Raw genomic sequence first — 26,141 nt, 5'->3', positions numbered from 1 at the left:
TTTTTATGTGTTTTAATTATGATGATAACCGCGTAAACTAAAAACAATGTATGTACAAAATGTTACTACGACGGTAGTTATACACTGAAAATAGGTTATTTCACACCAGGTTCGCCTTTTATTCAGCCGTAGCCAAGCTTCGAAGGCATTACCAGTTTGACATGTTAAAAGACCAACAGTGTCGTGTGGGTGTGTGTAGTGAGACTCACGTCGGCGCTGTTGTCCGGGTCGTCGCCGTAGTCGGAGTGCGCCCGCGGCGGCCCGCCGGAGCCCGGCATGGTGATCATGGGCCGCGGGGCCTCGCCGCCGCCCTGTGACGTCACGCATACGTCATTCACAGCATACTACATGCGACTATATTTTCCAAGTTATTTCGTACGAATTCGATTGGTGCGCCGCGAGTGGACACTTTTTTACGACCGACTCGCACCCAGTTTGCGCACACGCAATTTGGATTGATCGTGCGTGTTCTCACGTACGCGTATGAATCGAATTCGTACGAAAACGCATTCGTGCAACCGGCCTAAACTTCAAACGTCATTAGTTTTAAATCTTATAAATTACAAAGATTTTTCTAATGACATCAGATTCTACATCAATAAGTTTTGTCTTACAACTTCAGTTACAGTTTAATCAAGTTACACGAGACAAGCCGGCGGCACGCGTGCGCCCGTTGTAACAGAAAACTTAAAACATTGAATAGAAACTCATTTGATTAATAAAGCAAATAAATTTTAAGTTTAATGAGTATTAGTGTCACTTTGCAAATCTCTGTTTTAAAAGCAAATTGAGAATGATTAAAAGTTTTTAAAAGGATATATTTCTGTATAATAATCTCTATGAAACGTCTGTGTTAGTTGCAAAGTCCCACGTTTATTGAGTCAGTGATGTACGCTATAAGCCGTCAACAGAATTCAAATAGCAAAACGTTAAAATTAAATCATGTATGAATGAGGTCGTTCGTTTAATGATCATAAGGGCGGGGTCACAGCGGCACAGACACACAAGCGGGGTGTGATGTGTGGGCGCATGCCTGTGAGGAGCTGTTCACATTTACCTGGACGCCGCGGACACGCCGACACGCCGGGAACAACAAACAACACCATACTCGACTAAACATTTATTTCCTCTCTAATAGTGACACTTATATAGACAACGAACAAACGTGTACATCCATACACTATACAACGATAACAATATACGTATCATCACTAAAGCCCCGCCCGCCGCGCCGGCGCCGTGGCGCTCTATGCGAAAATCAGATCTCTGCAAACGTCCCTACGGGGTTACACTAAAATCTATTTTATAGAAAACAACGTTCGCAACTTTATATATTTTGTAAATATTCTAAATCAGATCGGAGGTATCACAGCAAAAAACACTATAAAATTTCGAATACTTTTTGGTATATATTCCTTCAATAAATAAAATAAATCGCGAAATGCATCATTTGTACGCGAAAGCATCGGACCGTCTCGTGTCCTGCTGATATCCATCGACGAATGATCCCTATCCAGCGGTGACGCGCGGCGCGGGCGCTATATGAAGGAGACGGGCTCGTCTATGTTGAAGGTCTTGGGGCCGGACACGTAGTACTTGACGTCGACGTCGCGGGGCGCGCGGGCGCGGCGCGGGGCGGCGGGGGGCGCGGGGGGCGCGTCCACGTCGTAGGTGGGCGCGGCGGGCGCGGGGGGCGCGGCGCGGCGCGCCACGATGGCCTGGAAGCGGTGCAGGCTCTGCTCCACGGAGCGGCGCAGGTGGCGGCGGTGCGCCTCGCGGTCCACGGTGGCGCGCACCTCGGCCACGGGCCGCTCGTCGGGCGGCGACGCGGGCACCTCGATGGGGTACGTGCCGCCGAACACGAGCGGCTTGTACGTGCCGTCGCGCACGTGCACCGTGCGCCGCGCCCACGAGTCCACCGTGCTGGCGATCACGCCGCCCAGCCGCGCGGCGGGCCGGGCGGCGCTGCGGCGCGGGGCGGCGGCGCCCAGCTCGGGGCTGTGCGCCAGGTGGATGTCGAGGTCGGACAGGCGCTGGGGCTCCGCGCGGCGCCGGCCGCCGCTGCCCTCCGAGTCGTTGCTGCTGCGCGACACGGTGCGCAGGCGCGGCCGGCGCGGCGCGGGCGCGGCGAACGCCACGTTGGCGGGCTCCGGCTTGGGGTGCACGCGGCGGCGCAGCGTGGGCTCGCGGCTGGGCTCGCGCGGCTCCAGGCGCTCGTGCAGCGCGGGCAGCGCGGGCGGCGCGGCCCGGGGCGGCACGCGCGCGGTCGGCGCCGACCGCGCCGCCCGCGGCCCCCCGCCCGCCGCCGGCGCCGCCGCCGCCGCGCCGCGCTGCCCGCGCACACAACACACGTTAGTTACGCCCTCCTCCTCGCCCCACAACACAGCGGACGCCCGCACCTATCGCTTGTCACGTCGCTAATGGGACATATATCGACGCAACTCGTCGTGTATCCTCGACGCGACGGAATATAAGTTCGAACGGGACCGATGCCCGTTCTGAACTTTCTTGTTTAATAATAATTTGAAGTTTATTACTGTAATAAACTTCAAATTATTTAAACGACAAATGTATGAACGATGACGGTCATATCTGTATGACTTTTTAAGGAAATATGATGCGAGTAAATGTTCCATCACACACATGATTCACATTCGTTCAAACCATCACACTACTTGTGCCGTGTTATGCTTTAAAACGGCAATTTATATTAAATGATTTACTTTGCCTACAGGACGGATATAGCGTACAAATCGACCCAAAAATATTGAAAGCACGTTGTCATAACACAAGTGACTCGCACGTTCAACTTGCGCGATGAAAACGCGCTACAACTTAACACATTCAGTGGGCTCGGCACGACTCAGGAAAGTTTACACTTTAAATTCGCATCGTGTCTAAACACCATTCCAGAATGGAAAACGCTCAATTCAAAATGCATTATATTCACGCAATTCTACAATGTAAAAAATGTGTTAAGTTATTTAAGTAATTAGACAGAATATAATTTAGTTTTTAATTCGAACCCAAAAACCTAAGATATATCATACACCAACCCACAGTGGAACATCGTGGTGGAGTATGCTCCACACACCCTACGGTTGCTTAAAAGCAGGCTTGTGCCCAGCTGTAGGACCTATAAAGGTTTATCTTGGCAAGTTATTCGATTTATTGTTTAAAAATCATATTTAACAGGACTTTGTTATCACTTTCGGATTCGAATGAAAAACAGTAGTTTGTTGTAAGTAGCAGCGTGTTGAACCGACCTCGCCGTAGGAGTAGAGGCTGTCCCCCTGCCAGTAGGTGTCGTAGGGCGGCGCCGCCTCGTCGGCGCGCGGCCACTCGTCGGCGGGCGGCGCCGGCGCCGGCGCGGCCGCGCTCTGCTGCAGCTGCTGCTGCACGTACATTTAATTATTATTTATTTATGCAAAAAGCATTACAGCTAATTCCAATACTGCAAGGCGACAAATATACAAAAAATAACAAAAAAGCCTGACCGCAAAGCATTTACAGTCTGTGAAATGGGTGTTATTGATGAAAAAGACATAAATTATTTTTACCACACAATTGAAAAATATACAAAATATATAAAAAAAACAACTCAATAAATTATTTGCACCTGTTGCTGTTGTTGTTGAAGCAACTGCTGTTGTTGCAGCTCTTGTTGTTGTTGTAGCTGGCTCTGTTGCTGTTGTTGGTAGTACTGCGAGTAGTCTGGGGATTCTTCCGGCTCGGCGTACGTTTGCGGCTGGTATTGCTGCTGCGCCTGAACAACATCGTACACAAATATTACTAAACTTGTACTTTAGCTTTGTTACTATAGATTTTAGATAATACATAAGAGCCTCGTGGATTCTGCCTCGTGCGGTCGTATTATCTCGCTTTAGCAAATTACGGTTTCGAATGATAGAAAAGGATAGAAGTGTAAGAAAATAGGATGTGGTGTAGACACCTACAAACGATTGCCTATTGTAGTGCAGATTTACATCAGATGGCAATCATCACTGATGTAAAAGTGTTCCCACCTGTTCGTCCCAGCCGATGTTGGTGTTGTTGCCGCTGTTGTCGTAGTAGTTGTGCTGCGGCGTCGTGTGTTGCGGCGTCGTGTGCTGCGAGGCCTCCGCCTGCGCACACGCACATGCCCGTCACACACACATACACACCCATAGAACGGACTTAAACTTGTGGGAGAAACTGTGTTATGGTTATGGCACATCAAATGTTCTCTAACATTTTACTTGCAAGAGTATTATTTTACAATGAGAAAAATTAAAAAGTTTGTGTCCATGCGAGATTAGGGTACATTTTTTTTAACATAAAACATCATACTTAGTTATTAGTCTTAAAATCACACGGTTAAACACTCCTAGCAGTGCATAGAACGAGAGAGTGAGATTGAGTAGTATTCACTATCGTTTCGCTTCCACGCTCTATGTCCTGAAGACGTCAATTAAATAGCAGCGGTTATTACTGTGAAGTATATACTGACGGTGAGCATGTGCGCGATGTTCTTGACGTCGTCGAGCCACTGCTGCTGGTGGCGCGGGGAGGGCTCCGCGCTGTCCGGCGGCTCGTCCACCAGCGGCGGGTCCTCCGCCAGCGCCGGGTCGTGGTACTTCAGCCTGCCTCATGCAAACACAAATGAGTTCACAAGTAGCTCTAGTCGTAGACAGAGAAAGGAATATGCGACTCTTTTACTCATTGCTAGTCTAGCATTATGGAAGGACATTAAGGTAAGACAGAAATTTGAATTTTTGTCATTTACGCTGTTGCTGGTGTCTCCCCACGATTATGACTTTTGATGTCAAATATCGCTGCGTTATTTGTGAACAGGCGAGACGATAGCGGGTGTATAGTGTACACGCACACTCCTCGCCAGCTATATAAGTCCCATGTAATAGAGGGCGAGTCTATTGTCATTAACCGGGCACACATCCTGGAAACCACGTGATAATAATTATCTAGGATCTATTAAAATCAAGCCCGAGTCGGGATTCGAACCCGCGTTTATCACTATTGTACATAACTATAAATAAACAGTGTTGTTTTTTGGTTGTCGAAACTTTGACTGCATAGTCTGTGTTCCAGAGCAACGAGGCCGTTAATTTGTACCGTTGTTGTTCTTATAAATGTTTGTGTGTTCTGTTGTGTGCAATAAAGTATGTACATTGTTTTAAGTTTACGCGGTTATTATCATAATTAAAGCACATAATAACGGGTTCTTACCGCGTTTAAATGGGGATATGAGACTCCCGATATTAATATCGTATGTGCTTTAATTATAATAAAGTATGTATAATAAAGTTCGCTGCACCTGTCGGCGAGGTCGGCCAGGCGCGCCACGAGCGCGGGCGGGAAGGCCCGCGGGGCGCGCGTCACGGCGCGGGCCGCCGCCTCCACGTAGCCCAGCGCGCGCTCGTACTGGCCCACGTCCACCAGCCGCGTCGCCAGCACCAGCTTGTACACCTACGGGGACATGCCTGTGGCATCAATCACTTCCACGGCAGCGGCTAGAATCCGCGCGAGAAGGCCCTTTGTGCACAACGCAACACGAGTCTCCGACACGCGACGCCTCTAGCACCGAACGCTTGTATGTAGTAACATACGACCGTTTTGATGACTCGCGTAACGGCCGAGGAGTTTGAATTTAGCGAGCCTGCTTTCAATGTTTTAACAACAGACCCGAGTTTAAGTATAAATTAATAATATCAGTGAATTTATATATTAACGAATAAACTTGAGTATGAATAACCCCGTTTGTCAATAAGTCAGTTCCATAACTCATAGTCTGTAAAAGTAAAATTAAAAATTCCAACTAACCTGCAGCTCATTGATAACGAAGTCCTGGTTGAGCGAGAGCGCGTACTCGTAGATCTCTGTGGCGAATATAGCGTGGTTGGTGGCGAGCTGCGCCAGGCTGGTGGCGCGGCTGTCGGCCAGCAGCAGCGCCAGCCGCGGGGCGGCGGGGGCGGCGCCGTCGGCGGCGGGGGGCGCCAGCGGGGCCAGCGGGTGCCGCTCTAGCTGCGTGCCCGCTGACACGTAGCAGAACTGAGCGGAGTATAGCTGCCCGCGGGACAACAGGCTGTCTCCTGCAGGGGGGAAAAGTTTCACCAGGTACTTAGGATACTAACAGACCATTATCTGCATGCTTCTTTCTCGTGATGACGACTTGTTATATTCTTTTTAGAGGTAGAACTTTTCATCCGTTGTAAAAGAATTTACCATTCTGTTATCTCCCAGTGATGGATAAACAGTGAAAGCCAACGGGAATAGAGGTATGTGTGAGGATGTTTTTAAATGTTCCAGGATGCCTCGGACTAGGGTGAAGTATACCTAGTAGGCAGAGAAAACTCCCTTCTTGCACAAGGTAGAGTTTCATAAAAATGATAAAAATGCCCGTCTATAGATTTGATCAGGTGAATTTGTGTCAAATGTTTCAACCAAAGATTTGAACTTGATGAAAATTCTCGAAAGTATGTATTTAACCAAGGAAAAATCATCAAAAAGCTCGTAATATGAAGCTGTTATATATTTGTGATGGTTTACGCACCTAGTTGCACGAGTGTGCGTCTGTCCTGGTCGGGTTTGGCCGAGCTGTTGGACAGCATGATGGCCGCGTGTGGCCGCCAGTCGGCCCAGCGCTCGTCCGTCACGCACTGCAACCAGGGTTAGTTAGCTTGGGTTCCGGAGCAATGAAGGTCACAGGGACGTCGGTCTCCATTTTACCGTCTGTTTCGTTCGCACACGGTAAGGCGTGAACAGCACGAACAAAGTGACCTTTTTTTTTGACGTGACTTGCCGCAGATGGCATTAACTACTTGATCGGACAAATGGGGAGCATTGAAGGCACTCACCCGGTACAACGTTTAAGACAACAGGCCTGAGGGTCTGAGAGGAAAAATATTTGAAAGAATTAATAGACCCTAGGAGGTCGATAGTGATAAGCGCCGATTGAGGGAAGTCGTCGACCACGCCGGCGGGGTCGGTATCGGGGCCCTGAACTGTTTGGTGTCGCGAGCTGATTGGCCGCCTCTATGGCTAGAGTAATCGGGTCGTCGGGAGAACAAAGTGACACGTACAAAAATTCCACCTGTGTAGTGGTTTGTATAAGAACTATATTTTTAGTTGAGGTCCTCATTGGCCACAAGGGCGTTGTAGCCCGGTGCGGCAGTGTGTGTGTGTGCGTGCGTGTGTGTGCGCCTACCGTGGCGGCGGGCGGCGCCCGCGCCTGCAGCTGCGCGTACAGCGTGTGCAGCGGGTCGGTGTGCGGCAGCGCGCGCAGGAAGCGCGCCGCCACGCCGGCCCGCGCGCGCCGCTCCATGCTGCCCGCCAGCGCCATGGCGTGCCCCCACAGCCCGCACTTCATCGCCCACTCTGCGCAAAGGAGAACACGTCAACATCATCGTCGCAACACTCGCGCCGACACCACGCGCAATCACAAGCGAACGGAACGCACGCTTTTGCGCCCGTCCTTACATGTTGTCTTTTGGGCGTCGGCGGCGTGCTAGACCGCACCTGCGGCAGCTGCTGACTGACGCGGAGAAGCAAAACCCCTACACTTTGCAAAAGGGATATTTAGCGAGAGGAACCTCTCGATATGAAGACGGGAAAAGTAATCTTGAAAGAGGGATATTTTGCTATGAACCTCCTCCATGTTTATCATGTAACAAGTAAGACAACGATCATCTCACCGAGCGCCTCCTGCCGGTTGCCGTAGGTGAGGTACTCGCGCAGCCGGTCCAGCGCCACCTTCTCGTCCACTGGAGCCTGGCTGGGCGAGCTGGACTCCTCTTGAGCTAGAGACATTCACATGTTAGTTTTGACATTTGTGCATATAAAAATAAGTGCGCAATACAAACAAATATCAATCAAATATCAATATTGCTTTCTTAGATGAATTGCTTTAACGTGGCCATTTTAACTCCCCTGTTCGTTATCAGTTGACCAGTAGTAGTAGCAGATTGGCAATGAAGAGCACAAAAAAGGGATACATCTATGAGTAGATAACTTAAAAAGATAGTTCAGGGCTCACGTGTGAGATCGGACGTGGAGACGGAGGGTTGCTCCGGCGACCAGGCGCGTTCGTCCTCGCGGCCGGACAGCGACGAGCCGCGACGACTTTCTGCAGGACACATACCACATTCATTACCATACTCATTGTATAAATACCGTAGATAAGGTGCCTCGTACAATAACAAGACAATATAAAATAGAAAAAAAAAATGGAATAAATAGAATAGAATTGCATGAGCAATAAGGCCTGTTGTGCTTTTCTGGATATCTTTGAAACTATCTATCTAAGACGAAAACTTGACGCTAACTTAGCTATACGCAACGATTATAGATTTAAAAAATAAGTAGGTATGGTCCTCGTCTTAGCATCTATAACGCGAGGCGATACGTATCGCTGTCGCGTTATACAAATCTACACGTTGCCAGCTCGTCGTCTAAGCGCGTACTACCGAATATCGGAGCATGCATCGCTATTTCTGCTCTAAGTTTTCGTCCCACTTTCTGAGCAGTGAGCAGTGTTTGTAACACTTCGTATGTAATGTGTCACAATTTGTTGAATAAACATTTTCTCTCTCTCTCTCTCTCAGTCATTTTCAATTTACAGTATTTATTCTAGTTGTTCCCCGCAACTCAGTCGGCGTCTTAAGCTAGCTCTAAAGAGACAGCGCGATGATTCTTATTTGATACGTTGGTTAAGCTTTTAAAGTATAAAACTGCAAAATTTCATTTAAACCGATCAGCGGTTTTTACGTAACTCGCGAGTAAATCTGTCAGTATAACCCGTACAAAATAAATAGACACCTTAGACATTTTAAATCGGATGGGTTATATATATTGCGCGTAGTAGTACCGTTACCGTTGTGGGATGAGTTCTTAGCGGACAAAGGTTTGTATTCGTATTCCTTCGTGTTCTTCATGAGTAGCTCGGCGATGTCGGTGCCAACCACCACCTGTGTAACGTCACAAATATAACTTTATTCAATTCATCAACAATCATCTTAGCATTTATTTATTTACACACACATTTGGAATATTATGTAAATTTTGTAACTCCTTAATAATTTAAAATTTCGTCACATTCAACGAGGCGTTTAAGTGTTCCGAATCTAACCTGATCCAAACGAACCCATTACACTAGCGGCATTGCCCCGATGCACAGCCACTGACAGGCGTTGGACCAACTCAACAAATTCTTCAACTGTAATATTACACAAGGCAAAATTTACATACATACACAAGATCACGCCTATTTCTCTTTGGGATAGACAGTTACCGCGAAATTCCATTTAATTAATTATCCGTCTGATTCATGATCATTATAGAATATTGATAGAAAAAGTTCAACCTTTTCCACGACTTTCAATTGAAGTCATGGCAGAGGTTTAGCAAAGGTACTGAAGTAATGAGCACGCACCCCGTTCTGCCGCAGCAGCAGCGCCAGCAGGTCCCACAGCAGCGCGTACCCCGCCACGTCCCGCGGCGCCGCCCGCGCCGCGCCGCGCACGCGCAGCGCGCAGTACTCCATCACGCTCTTCTTGTGCGTCACGCCTGCCGACCACACCACACAATACATTTCACGAAGACGCCCTTGTTTATGTTAATTAACATTAGGAAAGGTCTCGACTATTATTTATTACAATTTCGTGTAGAAAAAAAAAACACTGCCTTTTATACACGTTTTTTTTAATTCGTATCGTTTCACTCTCAGTTACGGATACATGATGTATTTGTATGGGATAAAATTTACGATGTTGTAAATGTATGTTTAATGGGTTTACCTTTGACGAGTGGTCCGGGGTACGCGGCGAGGTCCTGCGCCATAGGGTCGCGAGCGCACGCGGCCGCCATGGACAGGATCTGCACGGTGGCCGGCAGCCCGTCCACCGGGTACGACGGCCGCACCACCACCACGTGCCGCGACCCGATGCTGCCCTGCACACGTGCACACGCGCGGTCAACACCATGTAACACAGCTATTACAACTTACGAACAACTTTGTGCAATACACCAACTCTACCTTATTATTACTGTACTGTCACCGTAATTTGTAAGGATTACCCACAGATTGGCCACAAACCACGAACAGAATTAATACCGACAGAGTTCAAAAACCGGCACACCCACTTCTCAAAGATTATGACAAGTGCAGTTTTCACTAACACAATTGGTTCAACCATAATAATAAGAGACGGCGATACGGCTCATCACGTTATCACGTTGGTCTAACAGAAAGATCGGTACATTGTTCATTTGAACCTCTGACTACCCCAATTGGGATATAGTCGTGAGCTTATGTTGTTGTTACCTTGATGTGCGCGGTAGAGAACTTGAAGGGCGTCATGCGCTCGGAGCGCACCGTGGACTCCTCCAGCTGCAGGTTCAGCGAGGCGTCCGTGTTCAGCTCCCTACAATACAACATCGTATCACAACATATGCCACATCATCCTCAGGTGTGGGCCCAGCTTCCTAGGACAAAGGTCGAGCCCGCCAGTCCTGCTATCACAAAAAGGGTACGTTTCCTCCGGAACAATGAGAAGACCCGAGCGGAGACCTCTCGCCGGTTTGGTGAAAACTCATTATTAAGTCAAAGGGCTGTAATGTGACAATATATACTTATCAATGGTATAAGAAAACCAGGTATGCTCAATCCTATGAGAAGCCGCCATTGCTAGCCCACTGATGACGTAAGTCCACTGTGTTACCATTAAATTGGTATCTCCACATTCCATGGATTTAAATTTTATTATTGAAAATTAAGTGAATTACTGACTAATGTATTTAATTACTATTAATAAATAAATACTTGTATATAAGAATCATTAAAACTGTAAGTAAATCTTTTACTAAAAGTTCAAAATTTCCTTGCAAAGTAAATATACAAACATTAGTCGTGGCAAAGTTATTTTTTACGAAATGGCAACGCAGGGCGGGATGATATCAGCTGGGCTAACCTTGAAATGTTAGCTGTCACTTTTTAGCATACCATGTAGTTACCAATGTAAATTCCTCCTATACAAGGTTAAATCACTAGTCAGGCGCTTAACAGCTTCACAGGAACATAACTGCTGACGACATGGTGCTGTTGAGCCCCTCGATTGGTGCATTGCAGCGACTGCTACACATCTGCGAGGCGTACGCGGAATCCCACGGGCTCAGATATAATGTTAGCAAAAGTGAATTTCTAATATTCAAAGCTGGGTCTAAAACTTATTCCACACCGCCAGTCACCTTATGCGGTACAGAGATGAAGAAAGTGGATATGTTTAAATATCTGGGGCATTGGGTGACCGATACGTTGAGCGATAATGTGGATATTGAACGGGAGCGCAGGGCGCTGGCTGTGCGATGCAATATGTTGGCTCGCAGATTTGCACGTTGTACTAAACAGGTTAAGGTGACGCTTTTTAAAGCGTACTGCCAGTCCTTCTACACGTGCAGTCTGTGGACTGAATATACGCGGAGTTCATACAGCGCCTTGAGAGTTCAATACAATAACGCGTTCAGGGTGCTGTTTGGGCTGCCGCGTTTTTGCAGTGCGTCAAAAATGTTTGCCGATCACAATACCGATTGTTTCTTTGCAATTATTAGGAAGAGGTGTGCATCGCTATTGAGGCGCTTACGTTCCAGCTCAAACGGCATTCTGAGCGTGTTGACTGATAGGTGGGACTCCCCACTGCTGGGCCACTGGATGCGCTTACATACTGAAGTGGACTTGCAGATACCGGTGACCAGGCGGTGGGAACCTGCTTATTAGTAATGTGTTGTGTTAATGTGTACGTTTTCTTGTTGTTTATAATTGTCGAGCCGTGTCGTGTGTAAATGTTATTTTATTTTTATCGTTCTATTACTAACACTAGATTAAGTTGTTTATTGCTTGTTACTAACCACTATGGAACATGTCCGAAATAAACTCTTTTTATTTTTATTTTTTATTTTTTTTTATAACTGAATCTCAAAGGGAAAAGATTGAATTATTCTGAATAATATTCCCTTTTCTGCTCGATGAACAAAATCTTAAATAACAAAATCATTATAAGTGTATGATACAACCAAACATATTGAACACCATGCAATGACTATGCGCAAACCAAATGATCCGTGTTGATGAAACCAAGGTGAAATAATAGTGTGAACCAGTAAAGTAATAGATAAAGCGATGCAAACATAATGTATAAACAATCTACCTTAACTTGGCGACTTGTAACATTAAGAACTCCTTCGGGGATTTTTCAATGGGGTTTTCAACTGTAAGGATTGGTTATTTTGATGGATTCTTTAGCTAACAATTATAAAATAAACCCCATAAGATTGTCATTGTTGCCTTTTACTAACAAACAAGTACCTAAATATGTTTCTACCGTACCAAATTCTGCTTTAATTTTACATGGTGTACAATACAGGTAGAGGCATGGTTATTGAGCGCTGGCGTTCAGTTACAATGAGTCCGCATTCTATCCTCACGAGTATTACCCAGCGCTCAACATGCAGGCCTGACCGCCTGGCCAAATGTTCCTGTTTCTACACTCGCTGCAATAACCCGCGCTGATCCAGACGCCTCGCATTTACCGATGGTACTTGACGCAAGCTGTTTATATAATACGTAGAAATAGGAACATTTACTATTTGGCCAGACCCTCTGTGTAACGTGATTAGTACAGAGCGACAAGGATCAAGCCACGTGGCCATAATGGGAACTAACACCGCTTGTCATTTTGGACAGTTGTTATAAACGGAGAATGTTCACCACAGAGGTTAAAAAGGCCACATTGATTCATCTAAAAAGCAACATTGCAATTTGACATTTGCGCATACACAATAAGTGCGCAATGCCAACAAACGTGAAAAAGCAATATTGCTTTTTTTAGATGAATTGCGTCGATTTAACCCCCCAGCTGTGAATGGCATCAAGTGGCCAAGGATCCTCGTCGCGCTGCACGTGGGTACCTGTCGGAGGCGTCAGTGAGCAGCGAGGCGTTCCCGCGCAGCGACCCCGCGTCGTAGCGCAGCCCCGCGCCGCCCATGAAGTACCTACCGCACACCGCGACCATCCACTATACATACCCACTACGTCTCCAAACAAACAAATTATTATCGTTGGACGAATCCCCTGCACTCCTTTTTAATATTCAAACTTGGAAGTATATGATTTGGAGACGTAGTTTGTATGGAATAAGCTCAGCATCCACCTATAGCGATGCGCTAAGCGAAGCTTGATATAATACACTTTAACATGTTGTTCCTTTAACACGCTAAATTGCTAACGTTGTACATTTCGGTATATGCAAGGTACATAAATATTGACCTAAATAATTTAAGTTTTGTCTCAATATTACAGTTAGCGTTACGCTACCGATGGAGGCACGGCTTTATGAAACCATTGCAATGACGGTGCACACTGAAGACAAATCTGAAGCTATATCAATAACGTCTACACTTCAGTAATGTCTAAATAATAATCATTTATTTGTTGTAAGTATTGAGTAGATGAACGATTACACCATGCAAAAACTAAACTCAAAATCCAAACATATGAAAACTTTTATAAAGCAAAATTAACACGCAAACTAACTTTTAATATGATCGTAAAAGAAAATATTAATGATGAAAATCATAGGAGGAAACTGTAGGCTATTTGTACATATATTGGTGCTGATTCTAACGAACAAAACTTAAGTTTTAATTTAGTTTCATCGTTTTAAAAATAGTGCTGTCCTTTACTTGCGATTAGTACAAGAAAGAGATAGAGCTAGTTTTGTTACTAGCAAACTAAATAAAAATTAAGTTAACCCAGAATCGGTACCATTGTGTTTATATGATCCAGTGTAATTTGATTACATAATTTGTGAAGTAGTTAATGTGAAAAATAATGGTTTCGTGATGGTTATTATGTGGCCTCGTAGTGACATTTATTACCTCAGGGCAACATAATGTGTATAAGTGCAGATGGAAATATAAGCGAAAATATACAGCACATTTTTTTTTTTTAATTTTTTTTTAAATCTTTATTTAAAGAGCTTAGTCACTACTGACTATGTCGCTCTGTAACGACTACATACAGAAAAAGATAGCAGGTTGAGCCTAGAACTCCGATAAATTATCGCAGTTTTAAACCCACCCTAACTAATCGATATAGTGCTTTAGCTTCCCTGGACAAAGGAAAAGCCAAAACACTGTTACATACTCCAACCTCCTTAATACTAGAACATACAATTTGAGTAAAATTATTCCTATGATTGTCATTCCGAATACACTCTAACATTATGTGCAGTACATCCTCCACTACCCCACATTCTGTACAGTTTGGAGATTCTGTTTTTCTCATCAAGTAGGCAAATTTATTTAATGGTAAATGCCCAGATCTTAGCCTCATAGCCATAACTAATTCGTTTCTACTCAGGCAGTTGTTGATCCAAGGAACGGCCAGCGGCTCAGGTTGTATTGTCCTATACCAAATACCTACCTCTTTAGATCTCTTATCAAAATACTCTTTCCATAGGTCTAGACATTGTCTCTTAATCTCACCTAAGCATTCAGTAAAGAAAGGTCGACATGAAATAAGCATACCATGTGAAGACGCTTGTTTTGCTAAACCATCAACTATTTCATTTCCGGTGATGCCACAATGTGAAGGTACCCACTGCAGATATATTACTTTTGATTGATTTTGTAATTCTCTTATCAAATGTAAAATTGAATAGGCTATCGGTAACCCTCGAAAATTCGAGGTGCACCGAGCCAAATGATACAAAGCACCTTTCGAGTCTGAGAATATGGTAAAGCTGTCACCGGAAATAGATTTAATGTATGATAAAGCCTCTGCTATGGCTATCAGTTCAATGTGCATTATGGACAGGTTTGATGGAACAGTGAACAGCGCCTGGACGCCCAATTGAGGATCGTATATCGCTGCTCCAGCATCTTCTTTCTCTTTAGAGCCATCAGTAAAAATTTGATAGGAACCCGCGTATTCACTATTGCATAAATTAGTAAATGCAGCCGTAATTTCACTTGCACTACATTGTCGTTTGGGTTTGTTAACAGTATTAATGGACACTCTCACAAACTGTGCAATATTAATGGAGTTAACCCACACATCCAGAGAAAACATCTCGAGGTTTTTGCTGACATGGATTGACATATTATCCAAAACATCTTTCACTACCACCAACAATGGTTTACGCTTTCTTCGCCATCGATTATTCTGACATAGCGTGGACATTTCTTGAATAGGAGGTATGACAGGGTTGGAATCAATGGATTTACTCTTCAAATAAAACTTACTTCCGAGATAATTCCTTCGAATATGTAATGGTGGGACTGAAAGTTCGCTTTCCATAACATGGATAGGTGTGCTTTTTATAAATCGTCCTACAATTCGCATAGCTTGATTTTGAATCAAAGTTAACTTCTGTAAATGTGTGTTACTCGCATCATCATATAAATAACTAGCATAATCCATTTTACTTCGAATAACAGCTATATAAATACGTCTCAAATGTAGAGGATGAACACCCCAGCCTGGTCCGGATAGCACCCTTAGGGAATTGAGATACTTCAGACATTTTTCTTGTGTCTCCTTTATATGTTTACCCCATCTTAGAGCGCGATCCATCCATAAACCTAGGTATTTAACATTATCGACTACTTCTAAAGGAATATTGTTAATTTTGAGTTGAATTGAATTTCTGAATGAGCCTTTTTTAAAAACACATATTTTACTCTTTGCTGGTGACAAATCTAATCCTAAATGGGCCAATAACTGTGATAATAGATTTAATGCGGATTGTAGTTTATCTACAGCACGACCTATCTGTTTATCTGTTATGTACAAGGCGAAATCATCGGCATATTGCATAATCATAACATTATTAATTTGTTTACATATGTCACTAGACACAATGTTAAACAACAAAGGGGAGAGCGGGTCACCCTGTGCCAATCCTTTACCGCAGTATCTAGTTATCCAGCTATCATCAGCTTTAATATATAAGTGTCGTTCTTTCAAAAAATTCCAAATATATTTACTTAATTTCGATCCCACCCCAACTTGTTCCAAAATTGTTTTTAACGCTACCAAATCTACATTGTTATATGCATTATCTATGTCTACGAAACATCCAATTGTTATAGAATCATTCGCTAATCCTATCTGAATTTGAGTAACTAGCTGGCTAAGGTTATCCAAACAAGATTTTGATTTTCTAAATCCAAATGTTTGATTCGAAAAGATCCCTTTTTTCTCTAATAGCCATTCTATTCTTCTATTTATAATGGTGTGAAAAATCTTACAAACACATGATATTAAAGAAATAGGGCGTAGGGAAGAAATAGATTGAGGGTTTCGCCCCGGTTTAGGTACTGGCACAATCCGAATGTCTCGCCATTGAGCTGGGACAAATCCCGATTTTAAAAACTCATTATATAATTTTAAAAGAAATACTTTACCACTAGTTGGCAAATACTTGATCATGGAGTATGAAATGTCATCATAGCCGGGTGCGGAATCTTTACCTTTTATACATGCTTCAAGTTCATGGAGGGTTATTTCTGTATCAATCATAGAATTATTGGAGACAAACTCCGGATCCGGTGCGGTTATAAAATCGGGACATAGACCATTTAAAAATAGTTCTGCCTTCTCTTTGTTAATATGGTCGTGAGAAAACGTTCGACCCTTAAACCATCCCATTTTCCTCCACATATCCTTCGGAGAGGTTTTCTCATCGATTGAGTTACAGAAACCATGCCATCCATTACTCTCTGCAATACGCATAAGGCGTTGGGCATCTCTTATTTTGTCCAACAACAGGTCATGGTTATCCGGGGTAGGGTTACGTCTAAAACGAGACAAAGCGAGTCTACGTAGAGCAACGGATCTAGATAGCTCCGAGTTCCAAAAGGGTTTCGGGGTAAACTTGTTTTCTGGTAATAGACAATATTTAATGAACGGAATAAATAAATCAGCTGCTTCATTGATAATTTTAATAAATATGTCATATGCAATTTGCATTGTTTCCGGAAACTCCGCACTACTGAACGATTGTTGTAGATACGAAGTATAAGAACACCAGTCAGCTTTTTTAAAATTTCTTTTCCTTTGTCTGATTATATTGATATTAACCTTTGTACTGAGTTTAATAATTAAGTGATCGCTTCCTAATGATTCTTTCGTAACCATCCAATTTAAAACTAAAGACATGTCTGACGTTATTAAGGAAATATCTGGCGACGATTGTCGTAAAACCCCATCTACTAATTGAAATCGCGTTGGAGTGCCATCATTTAAAATAATAAAATTGTTCTCTAAAACAGACTGCAGTATTTGATCGCCCCGAGAATTTGTTTTATATGACCAATTAGTGTGATGACCATTGAAATCACCCAGAATCATAGTTTTAGTATTCGCTAGAGAAAGTAATGAATCCCAGTCATTTTGCGATGTATTAATGTTACTAGGGCAATAAAAACATATTATATTGTTAATTTGTTGACAGTTATAGATTTTAACAAAAATTATTTCAAAGTGAGCATTATTGTGAGTAACTTGAATATGTTCCGATTTAATAGATTTATGAATTAAAAGTACGACGCCCCCATACGATGAGTCTCTGTCCTGTCTATATACTACATAATTTCTAATCTTTAATGTATAGTCTGATTCGAGCCACGTTTCCGTTATAGCTGCAATATGAATCTTTTCTTGAATCAACAACTGCTTGAAAGAAGCCAGTTTGCTTCTTATACTACGCGCATTCCATTGGTATATATTTATATTGGCTATTTTTTGGGCGTAACTATCCATTAAGAAGTGAACAGAATTTTTTTATAACTCCCACATCCAATATTCCTCCACAAATATATGCCAGAACCCAGTCTTTAACCATAACAAACATTAATTTAATTTTAGATAGTAAATTCAAATTATTAATAAATATAATGTTTTTAATCTTTTCTATTAATTGTCCAAATGATATTAACTTCTTTTCTTCTGTTTCATTCTGTGTATTGATCCTAATATCCGTATCTAAATCTCCCTCTGATATATTCTCTTCCCTCTCCGGTAAGTTGTGTACATTCTCTGCGTTAATATTGCGTTTGATCCGATAAGTACCATCGTTCGATTTCTTAGAAACGGAAGCCGGCTTGCGCGATGTAACTTCTGCGTAGGTACTTGCATGAGGTGTAAATAACGGCGGCGATAAAACCTGTTCCGACTGTGAGTTCGTCGTGGGTGCAGCTAGTAGGCTATCAAATGCATTATTAGTAGGCACAGTAGGTACAACTGTCGGCTGGTTGTTTCCTATTGTAAACGGAGGTACATATAAACTTAACGCTTTTTTATACGTAACCTTTCGCTCTGCCATTATGTCCCTTATCTTTTTTTCTTTAATATAGACTGGGCAAATCTTCGATAAGGCCATATGTTGTCCGCCACAATTAATACATTTAAATGTATTACTGTCACAATTCTCGTGTAATTTAGAACACTTGGGGCAAATAACTTTATTAGATGGACACAACTTTTTTATATGACCAAATCTCCAGCATTTTGCACACTGTGTTACGGGGAATAAGTAGTTCTCCACTTTAATCCGAAGATCGCACAAGTAAATAACAGGTGGAAGATTTGGACCCTTAAAACCGATTCGCACCGACTCGCTGGGTACCCAGCCATCTACACTTCTCCGATTAAGCCGCTTGATGGATACTATCTCCACAGAACTTTGTATATTGTTTTGTAATTCTTCTTCCGATAGCTCTATATCTATATCTTTTATTGTACCGAACGATACTCCTACTTCCCAAGTTTTTTGAATTTTCCATCCTTTCTCTTTAAATGCCTCACACTCTATAAATTTATCTGCACACTGCTCCGATCGAAAATTGATATGTATTTTGTAAGGATTTATAAATTTAATCCTCATGATTCCGGAAATATTGTTGCTCTTCATTAATTTAGCTAGTGCGAATTGTTTTGGAAATTTCTCCCCACACGTAACACTTAGTTGTATGTCCTCCAGTTGTCTTTTCTTCATCTTCCTCCCTCCGACTTGGTGCCACTCCTCCTCATTTTCAGCCTCTTCCTCCCTTCCTCGCTTATGAGGTTTAGCCTCCATTTGAATGATATCCCGTGAACCCTGATCCACCACATATATCACATCGCCACTAGATAACACTATGTCACCCATACACTCATCACTCTCAAGAGGTTCATGCGAAATTACGTCATCCGCCATCGCGCATAAAGATCATATTCCAACGAGATTTAGAAAGAGAGAATAGGCTCAATCAAATACAATCGATAAGCAAAAAAAAGCGTAGTACACACGTTCACTCCTAACGAGGTATGTGACCGTACTGGGGATACAGCACATCTTTCAGCTTGTTGTAAAGTTACCTGAAACTTGTGCTTGCATGCAGGATTATGTGCCTAGTGTAAAGTTAATTGCAATATAAATAATTCTAACACGCAAATAGAAACGACTAGGGTCGCTTTCTCAGTGGTCTGATAGTGTCTATTCGAATAAAGTGTTCCAAATTTTTTTTTTCATACAACATTTTGCTATTTCCTTGTTAAATAATTTATACGTTTATGAAAAATGAGCAAAAAAAAAAAGAACATTTAAAAAAGTGTTTAAATTGAAGAATTGAAGTTATTTAAATTGTTAAAGGTACTTTGTGTAATGTTAATCTAATAACAATCTAGCATATTTATGTAATGTGCGTGAGTCTTTAGTCGTTCTTTATTTATATTTTAGGACATTTATAATGAACTGGCTTTGTGCGTTAGTATGAGGCCATCGTGCGGTGTAGGTCTGCATGTTGGTGGTACGTACGTGTCGTTCCCCTTGAGGCCGTTGGTGCTGGAGCGGCCCGAGTGGACGCTGCCGCGGTCCTCGCGACCCTCGTACCCCACACCGTACACTGCCAACACACCATATTTGCTACAGAGTTTCTGTATGTACGGGCAATAGTTCCCATCGGGTAAGCAGGGACTATGGAATTCCTGTCATACTTCATACGTGTACGTCCTTGCAGGACTTCCATCATATTTATTTAACATTAGAGTTCGCAATACATCTCTGTTCACGTCATCAGTGTTTTGCAACATACACCCGGTTGAAATCATTGTGTACGCTGGGGATATCGGCATTCGCGTTGTGCTAGTCACCTACATACACTTTTAATTTGGTATTCTTTCTACTTCGTATGCACATAGACGGTAACTATTTCATGTTACTCCTGAATGTCTTCGTATAATTGCAAATGTAGTTCCGCCATTTTTACTTTACCTCTAGGAATTTTACAGGCGTGTAGCCCAGCCGTAGCCAATAATAAGACATAGAATTTTAACTATCCACACCGCACCACTTCGTATCGGGCGCCGAGCTTTACCGGTCTTACTTTAGTCTTTAAATGATCGTACGCCGCTAAGGAGTAGGGGGAGCACGTGCGGACTATCTGTCTCGCACAGTAACGCGGCACACGGTAAGAATGAGATGCATGTATGGGGCGTGCATGTGGCGGTAGGGCACCTGGGTAGGCGTGCTTGGCGCGCGGCTCGTGCTGCAGCTGCAGGTGCTGCAGGTGCAGCAGGTGCGGCGGCGGCGGCGGCGCGCGGCCCGCCATGAGCTGCTTGTACACCACGAGGTAGGCGTGCGGGTCGGACACGCGCAGCCGCTCGTAGTACTCGTACGTGGCGCGCTGCAGCTGCAGCGAGCCGTAGCCGCCCGCCGCGTACGCGCCGCCGCCGTAGCCCGACACTGCGGGGACCAAACAAACATTAAGCGAGCAGCAATTTCAGTCACTTTTTAGTCATTTTTCTAATTTATTTTCTTAGATATTTTTAACAATTTATTATAAAAATAAAGATTAAAATAAAACACGATTGAAATTTTCAGTTTATTAAAACAAGAATTCATTCTTATCAGAAGAATGTTTTTCAACAATTATGTGTGGCTCTGTGTAATCAATCTCTCCGCGGTTTAGTTACAATTCTTAAAACATTACAATCGCGCATGAACGACGTATTTAGACATGTATTAGAAAAGGGTCGTTGCTTAGAATATCAGTTCCACAATAGGTGCTGCGATGGAGATAAAACACGTTCATTCGGCGTATACTGGACATAATTTTTCGGAGTCGCTTCTCTTATAATTTATATTACAAGAACCACATGATCTACAAATACGATTGACTTTACTAAATATCAAGATAATTCAAGTGTGGAAAATGAATATTACTTGATTTAATATTGTGTGAATATTCATTTAATTTTACCTTTTATTTTATACTGCTTCTCCAGCATAGGTAGGTTAATGAGAATGCCATTCATATATCACCAATCTCGTGTTACGGAGAGGTTTCAGCTCAGCAACAAAAACAGAGGGAACTAGAAATGCACACTAACTGTCATAGTATGGGTCCTGGCGGTCGGGCCGCTCGCTGCGGTCGGCACGCTCGCTGCGGTCGCTGCGCTCGTGTCGCGCGTGGCGGCGTCGCTCGCGGCGGCGCGCGTCGGCGGCGTCCAGCGGCTCCTCGTCGGTGGCGGGCGCCTCGCGCGAGCCCGGCCGCGACGCCGACGAGTACACCTCGCCTGCGGGACGCCACACATGTACCCTCACTGCCCTCACTAAAGTAACCACTTGCCCTACCACTCACTTAATGCCGCCAATTCTGGCAGACACTAACTTTATTTTATTTTGACAGTGGCCCCGATTCCTGCAGACACCTAATTTTATTTTAAGTTATACCCGTCATTTTCTTATCCGCCGGAAAGGAAAGGGACGGATGATTTAACAACTGTTAATTTTAAAATGAATGAGTGGATGAATAAATAATCCAAACAAATCAAATAGGTATCTTATTGGTATGCAAACCCTTTGAACGCATCAAAGGGCTTTCAACTTAATTAGGTCGGGTTATTGATCAATGTAAAATTTTTAGGCGGTTGTTTTAGATTCGTGCCTAAAATTGACGTGTGATCTATAAATTTTATGCCTGTCGATTACCCGTCCCTTTCCTTTTCGGTGGGTAAGAAAATGACAGGTACAACATAAAATAAAATTAGATGGTCTTTACAGGAATCAGCACCATTTACTTTTTAAAACCTGCTCTATCTTTTTCTTACACTTATCGTAAGTGAAAATGAAGCTAATTTTAGAGATATCAAAATAAATCTGTATGTATCCATCTAAAAGTAGGTAATAAAAACGCCAGTTTGATAAAAGACGAAACGGAAGTAATAGTAACTTGTAAAAAAATTACAACTTAAAATTATATATAAGTTCGAATATAAACAAACTAGTATAAAGTTTCATTTCGTTTTCGATGTAATGTTTCTAATTAATCCGTCATAATACTTGTATTTATCATTGTGACGTTTATCTTGGCGCTCCCTACCGCTGCCGATGGTCGTGTATAATTTAAAATATGCCATAACATAAAAATATACAAATATGAACATTTAATTATATGAGAAATGTATAACAAAACATTCATAGGAGTGTGTATATTTACAGGTCGTGAGATAAATGTGTGTTCGACAGCTTATCTGCAGATGAGAACCTAGATAACATCTACAATTTGTAGTTATCACTGTATTGCTTATGTTGCAAGTCTCGTGCGATAATATCACTATATTCTTGACACCGTTCCTACCGAGTATTGGACTATGGAATCATGAATTAACCAGAATGAATATTTGAATAAAATCACCATGCATTATTTCAGCATCATTCATTGAACATTTTATAAAACACGTACTGTGTAGCAAGCGAGCGAGTTGGTTTCCTCGCCAGAAGTGAATGTATTATTGCTTTGAAGCGAGTGTTATTGAACTCCAAACTGGAACACGGTGTGGCATGCGACATTAACGTGACCCGTGCACCACACACACCGCACGGCACACTCACAACACCAGTACCTTCTTTACTACTACTATCTTTGGCCTGGCTCGAGAACGTCACTGCAAAGATAAAGCACGCGGTCAGTGCGAGGCAGACACATCGGCCGCACTACACGGAACATGGTTCACGCTTTCTCTCCTCAATTTGTATGGTGCTGAGGTTCCAGCCGTCATGTACGCTAGCAGGCCGCCCCGCGAGCCGGCGGGCGAGGCGGTGCACTGACCTCGGCGGCGCTCGTCGTCCTCGCGCTCGGCGCGCAGGTTGCCGTGCTTGCGCGTGGGGTCGATGTCGCGGTAGCGCGGCTCGTAGCGCGGCTCGCGGTGGCGCTCGCTGCGGTGGCGCTCGTCGCGCGGCCGGCACCGCTCGTCGTCGGGGCGGCGGTCGCGCTCGATGGTGTTGTAGCGCCGCGACCGCTCGCGCTCGTAGCGGCGGTCCTTGTCCTCCGGCCGCGGCGGCTTCGACGCGTACGAGCCCTCGCGGTATGACCTGCGGAGAATTCGTCCACCATGTTAATGAAAGTGACTGCTAGATGTATAACCGAATGTATGCGGCGCAGATAACGGACCTGCGCTCCCTCTCCCTGTCGCTGTAGTAGTCGGTGTCCTCGGTCTCGTAGCGGCGGCTGCGCGTGCTGCGGCGGTGGCGGCGCGAGTGCGGGCTGTCGTCGCGGTCGCGGCGCTCGCGCTCCGCCTTGTCCTTGTCCCGCGTCGGCTTCCTCTCCCCGTCCCGCTCCCTGTCGTACTTCCTGTCGCCCCGCGAGTACCGGCCCTCGGCGTCGCGGTCTCGGTCGCGGTCCCGCGAGGACTTGTGCTTGTCTCTTCTCGGTGACGCCTTGAATGCCCGGTCTCGGTCGGACTCTTCGCCGGACGTGTTGACACGGTTCAGAGACTGCCTCCTGGAGCTCGTCGCCGCGTGCTCCATCGAGTCCGAGTGGTCGGTCTTCCTGTCCGCTCCCATGTCCGTCACGGTGACGTCGGCGCCGTCGACGGCCGGCTCCCTAGAGTACGTGATATCCGCCGATATAGCGCTGAGATCTTGTAAATTCTCTCCTTCCATGGTAACCTCCCTCTGCTGCTCCCCGCTCAACGGGTTGAAGCTCTGCGAGGGATCGTTGCCGATCACGTTTCTCTGAGCACTTCTAGGAGTCTGTTCGGAATAGTCGGAGCCGTCCATGTTCTGCTCGCGGACGTCGGCCGGACCGGCGTCGTCGGGCAGCGGGTAGTCGCGGTCGAGCCCCGTGACGACGCGCTGCTCGGGCGGGTACTGCGGGTAGTCGGCGTCGCTGGGCTCGCCGGGCACGAGGCGCGCCAGCCCCCGCGGCCGGCGCTCGGGCCGCGCGGACGGCTGCGGGTAGCTGTCGGGCGTGGGCTGCCCGTCCGCCTGCAGGTACACACGCCCGCCGCCGTCCGTGGGCTGCCCGTCCACGTGGCGGTCCATGAAGTTATCTGATGGTTGGTTGTAGCTGTTGTCAGCCTCCGTCTGCTGTCCCGGTACCATCCTGGCGAGTCCCGGGGGCGGCTCGTCTCCAGACATGTTCAGATTCTGGTTGTACTCGGACTCCTGCTGGCCGACCACCATACGCCGCAGTCCTGGCGGGGGCGCCGTGCGACTGAAGTCTGTATTTTCCCCGTAATCCCCGCTGGACAGGTGGGCGGTCTGCAGATATTCGTTCCTGTCGTTTTGCGGCGCGACTTCCAAATTTTCGGGCATCTGCTGCGCGACAGGTACCAGCCTCAAAGCTGACATTTGAGGTTGATCTGGCCGCTCCGAGTTATCAGGCGTAGTTTCGAGATTAGCTCCGAAAGCGATGGGCATTCTGTGTTGACCTAGTTTATTGACAACGTTGGGCGACGACAGGTTGGTGTTGGACGTGGGTGGAGGGAACGTGGGCATGGACGAGCTAGCTGAGGGGCCTTTTTTGTGCGAAAATGGTCCAGATTGTTTAAAAGGATTGGTCGCCGATGATGTTTGTGGAAAACTAGTAGGTGGTGGAATAATCCCAGATGATGGAGGAGGAGGAACTGCAGCCGGTGCCACTGATGGTGCAAGTGACTGACCAGCAGGTGGTGGAGGCATGAATGGAGACCCCTGTGGCGGCGGGTGCGCTGGCGACACCGACGCCGGGGGAGCATTTATTGACTCTTTATTCACTGGATGATGTTCAGGTGCAGGGTTTTCTCTGTTGGTAATGCTCATTTCATGTAAGGAACTAGCTAAGTCATCGTGGCTTTCACGTCTACTGCCGCTGTGCACACTGTCCACCAGTGTCGGCTCTTCATTGGAGTGGCGAGACCATTCATTGCTAGGAGGATATTCATCTAATGCTGATTGAGAATAATTAAAATTAGAATTTTCTGTATTTAACCCTGGACTGCTCTTACTAGAGTTTCTAGAAGGATTATCACTTCTGTATGTACCTTCAGAATGAGTCTGTGGTCCATCGCTGGACTCCTGTGACATCTGTGACTCTATTGACCACTGAGGTGTGAGATTATCTAAGTTAAACCTCTTGCCTAAGGCCAAATTTGGTAATCGCTCTTTAACTACTTCTCTGTCACCCAGAGTTTTCACTTCCTCAGTGGGAGCATGAGTTGACAAATTACTACCACTTCTTGGAGGTGGTGGCTCACTAACAGCATTGTTCTCTGGAGTATTTTCAGGTTGTAATGTGGCTACCCCTTGCTTTGTTGAAACAGGTTGTTTAGATTCTTTCTTATCTTCCATAGACCAGTTCCAAGTGTCAGTGGATGCAAAACTTTCCTCTATAACATTGGCATTATTATAGACCTGCTGGTTCTGCGCAGGTGGGACGGGCTGGGTAGCGGGAGCCTGGTGTGCTGCACTGTTCTGCTGGGCTTGTTTCGTCGACTCATCCCAGCCCCAGTCCCAGTTGTCTTCCCAACTATCAGTATTTGGTTGGCCTTGGTAATTCTGCTGTTGCACTCCTTGATTCTGATAATAGTTCTGTGGGTATTGTTGCTGAGGGTTGGTGTAGCCCTGATTTGCATAATTTTGATTATATTGCTGCTGCGGTGGCTGCTGGTAAAACTGATTGGCATTGTTCCCATAGTCCTGCTGCTGGTAAACCTGCCCATACTGCTGGGTGTACTGCGCCGGCTGCTGTGACTGCCAGTACTGCTGCTGAGTGTTGCCTGTGGGGGGTGCAGCTGCTCCTTGGTAATTGGGATACATGTTCTGTTGATTGTTGTAACCCTGAAA

The 26,141-nt window shown here is 45.0% G+C and overlaps 1 protein-coding gene across 6 annotated transcripts in view; it reads right to left on the bottom strand.

Moving 5' to 3' along the window:
* The window catches only part of LOC126381947 (uncharacterized), a 31,212-nt gene that overhangs the window by 4,476 nt on the left and 595 nt on the right, over window positions 1–26,141 (bottom strand). Inside the window, exons 2-23 of one of the 6 annotated variants that reach the window (XM_050031543.1) lie at window positions 23,488–26,135; window positions 23,146–23,408; window positions 22,940–22,981; window positions 21,425–21,610; window positions 20,550–20,777; window positions 19,851–19,938; window positions 12,958–13,041; window positions 10,319–10,418; window positions 9,792–9,945; window positions 9,428–9,561; window positions 8,864–8,963; window positions 8,033–8,122; window positions 7,692–7,796; window positions 7,205–7,374; window positions 6,551–6,656; window positions 5,821–6,089; window positions 5,315–5,466; window positions 4,490–4,622; window positions 4,026–4,124; window positions 3,620–3,766; window positions 3,267–3,395; window positions 210–311 (exon numbers count right to left, since the gene is read on the bottom strand). In XM_050031543.1, the coding sequence (XP_049887500.1) occupies window positions 210–311; window positions 3,267–3,395; window positions 3,620–3,766; window positions 4,026–4,124; window positions 4,490–4,622; window positions 5,315–5,466; window positions 5,821–6,089; window positions 6,551–6,656; window positions 7,205–7,374; window positions 7,692–7,796; window positions 8,033–8,122; window positions 8,864–8,963; window positions 9,428–9,561; window positions 9,792–9,945; window positions 10,319–10,418; window positions 12,958–13,041; window positions 19,851–19,938; window positions 20,550–20,777; window positions 21,425–21,610; window positions 22,940–22,981; window positions 23,146–23,408; window positions 23,488–26,135 (5,529 nt within the window). The remainder of the gene's footprint in view (window positions 1–209; window positions 312–3,266; window positions 3,396–3,619; window positions 3,767–4,025; window positions 4,125–4,489; window positions 4,623–5,314; window positions 5,467–5,820; window positions 6,090–6,550; window positions 6,657–7,204; window positions 7,375–7,691; window positions 7,797–8,032; window positions 8,123–8,863; window positions 8,964–9,427; window positions 9,562–9,791; window positions 9,946–10,318; window positions 10,419–12,957; window positions 13,042–19,850; window positions 19,939–20,549; window positions 20,778–21,424; window positions 21,611–22,939; window positions 22,982–23,145; window positions 23,409–23,487; window positions 26,136–26,141) is intronic. The other 5 variants (XM_050031544.1, XM_050031545.1, XM_050031549.1 and 2 more) reach the window with 5 other exon arrangements.

This window comes from Pectinophora gossypiella, chromosome 3, assembly GCF_024362695.1.
Source record: "Pectinophora gossypiella chromosome 3, ilPecGoss1.1, whole genome shotgun sequence".
NCBI classification, from domain to species: Eukaryota; Metazoa; Arthropoda; class Insecta; order Lepidoptera; family Gelechiidae; genus Pectinophora; species Pectinophora gossypiella.
This window is presented reverse-complemented; position numbering and strand designations above follow the sequence as displayed.